The sequence below is a fragment of the Nymphalis io genome, chromosome 7 (genome assembly GCF_905147045.1).
Source record: "Nymphalis io chromosome 7, ilAglIoxx1.1, whole genome shotgun sequence".
Lineage (NCBI taxonomy): Eukaryota > Metazoa > Arthropoda > Insecta > Lepidoptera > Nymphalidae > Nymphalis > Nymphalis io.
Window position 1 is genome coordinate 11,989,128 of NC_065894.1, and position 2,074 is coordinate 11,991,201.

The window sequence follows — 2,074 nt, forward strand, 5'->3', positions numbered from 1 at the left end:
GCTGCCCGGTCCCATTGTCTCGAACGACTACGTCACAGAGGGGCGGCGCTTGCGTCGCGCCGATGGACGATGCACCGGCCGATCGAGTCAGTCAGCTTACACGCTATTAACTCAATTCGAAATTCTAAGAAATTGTATCCGCCGCGTCCTATTTCTATAATTTATAATTTGTAACTGTCTCTGTGTAATTCTGTGCCTCTTCTAAACTTATTCTTCTTCTTCTGACTTTTAGTGTGTGTGTGCTTGTGACTCTCAATAAACTGTCCTTTCTATCTATAAACTCTTTCTCTTCAACTTTTACTCGCTCAACACTCCTTCTTAATTGTACGTAACCCTACAACTGGTGACCCCGAAGAACACAAGCAAGATGAGCGAGTCTAAAGCACGCATCGAAATGGCACCGAACGTTCCGGAACATGCGGGTGAGACCACGTATGAATCATTTCGGGTTGGTGTAAGAATCCCACCATTTTACGCCGAGAAACCAGCTCTTTGGTTCTCCCAGATGGAAGCACAGTTTGCTCTGTCAAATATAAAAACTGACGAGACCAAGTTTTATTGTGTAACGGGGAATTTGGACCCTCAATATGCTTGCGAGGTGGAGGACATAATCACCTACCCCCCAAATACTAATAAATATGAAAGGCTAAAAAGCGAGTTGATAAAAAGATTATCTGCTTCCAAGGAGAAGAAATTAAAGCAGCTCCTCATGCACGAGGAATTAGGAGACAGAAAACCTTCACAGTTCTACAGGCATCTTACGAACTTAGCTGGACCTGGAGTACCAGAAGACTTCCTGCGCACTATATGGGCAAGTCGACTCCCTCATAATATGCAAGCAATTATTGCTTCGCAATCGAAAAGCACGATGGACGATCTGGCGGAATTAGCTGACCGAATTAGCGACGTGGTCGGACCTCAAATGGCGTCAACATCAGCCGTCACGAGTAATAGCAGTGAAAATACCGAAATTGCAGCCCTGGCTAAACAAGTCGCTAGTTTAACCGAAAAAATAGAAAGGATGTCGAGAGAGCGCGGACGGTCTAGATACCGGAACCGCAGTCGCCATCGCTCGAGTTCTACGCGATCAAAATCTTCATCACACTGCTGGTACCATCAACATTTCGGCGAACGTGCTAAAAAGTGTATACCGCCATGTGACTACCGAGCGTCGGGAAACGCAAAGGGCGATCAGTAATGGCGGCCAGTGATTGCCCGAGTACCGCTTATTCGTGACCGATCGCAGAACCAAAAACCAATTTTTAGTGGACACCGGCAGCGATCTATGCGTTTTCCCCCGATCAGCCTTATCAGGACGACGTGAGAAAACGAAGTTCGAGTTAAGTGCGGCAAACGGTACACAAATTTATACTTACGGTTTTATTAATTTAAATTTAAACTTAGGGTTACGTCGTGACTTTACTTGGAGATTTATTATTGCGGACGTTACGAAGGCGATAATAGGCGTGGATTTTTTGTCTTATTACAATTTAATTGTTGATTGCAGAAACCAGCGTCTTATCGACAACACAACTACGCTTACGTCCCCGGCTTCGTCTGCCCATTCAGCAGACGTAATATCATCGGTAAAGGTAATCTCTGGTAATTCTGCATACCACGACATACTACGACAGTACCCCGACATTACTCGCCCACCTGGCATACACCGTACACACTCACACAATACGATGCACTTAATTAAAACAACACCTGGACCACCAGTATTTTGTACACCTCGCCGGCTAGCACCAGACAAGCTTAAAATTGCGAAGGCTGAATTTGAAACCATGCTGCAAAGTGGTATCTGTCGTCCTTCCGAATCACCATGGGCATCGCCTTTACACCTAGCACCAAAGAAAAATGACGGCTGGCGACCTTGTGGCGACTATAGGATGCTCAACGCTTGCACGATTCCAGACAGGTATCCCATCCGTCACATACAGGACTTCACTCACAGCCTCTCCGGATGTACTGTATTCTCCACAATAGATCTGGAAAAGGCGTACAACCAAATCAGGGTGAATCCAGAGGATATTCCGAAGACCGCTATTACAACGCCGTTCGGACTTTATGA

The 2,074-nt window shown here is 45.9% G+C and overlaps 1 protein-coding gene across 1 annotated transcript; it reads left to right on the forward strand.

Annotated features, from left to right (window-relative positions):
* The first annotated feature begins 367 nt into the window (after nucleotides 1–367).
* On the forward strand, nucleotides 368–1,198 carry LOC126769774 (uncharacterized). The gene has a single exon (XM_050488692.1). It carries the CDS (start codon nucleotides 368–370, stop codon nucleotides 1,196–1,198), a length of 831 nt encoding a protein of 276 aa, XP_050344649.1.
* Nucleotides 1,199–2,074: the final 876 nt, after the last annotated feature.

Excerpts from the sequence above, each read along its gene's own strand:
- LOC126769774 (XM_050488692.1), top strand. The coding sequence starts at position 368 with ATGAGCGAGTCTAAAGCACGCATCGAAATGGCACCGAACGTTCCGGAA.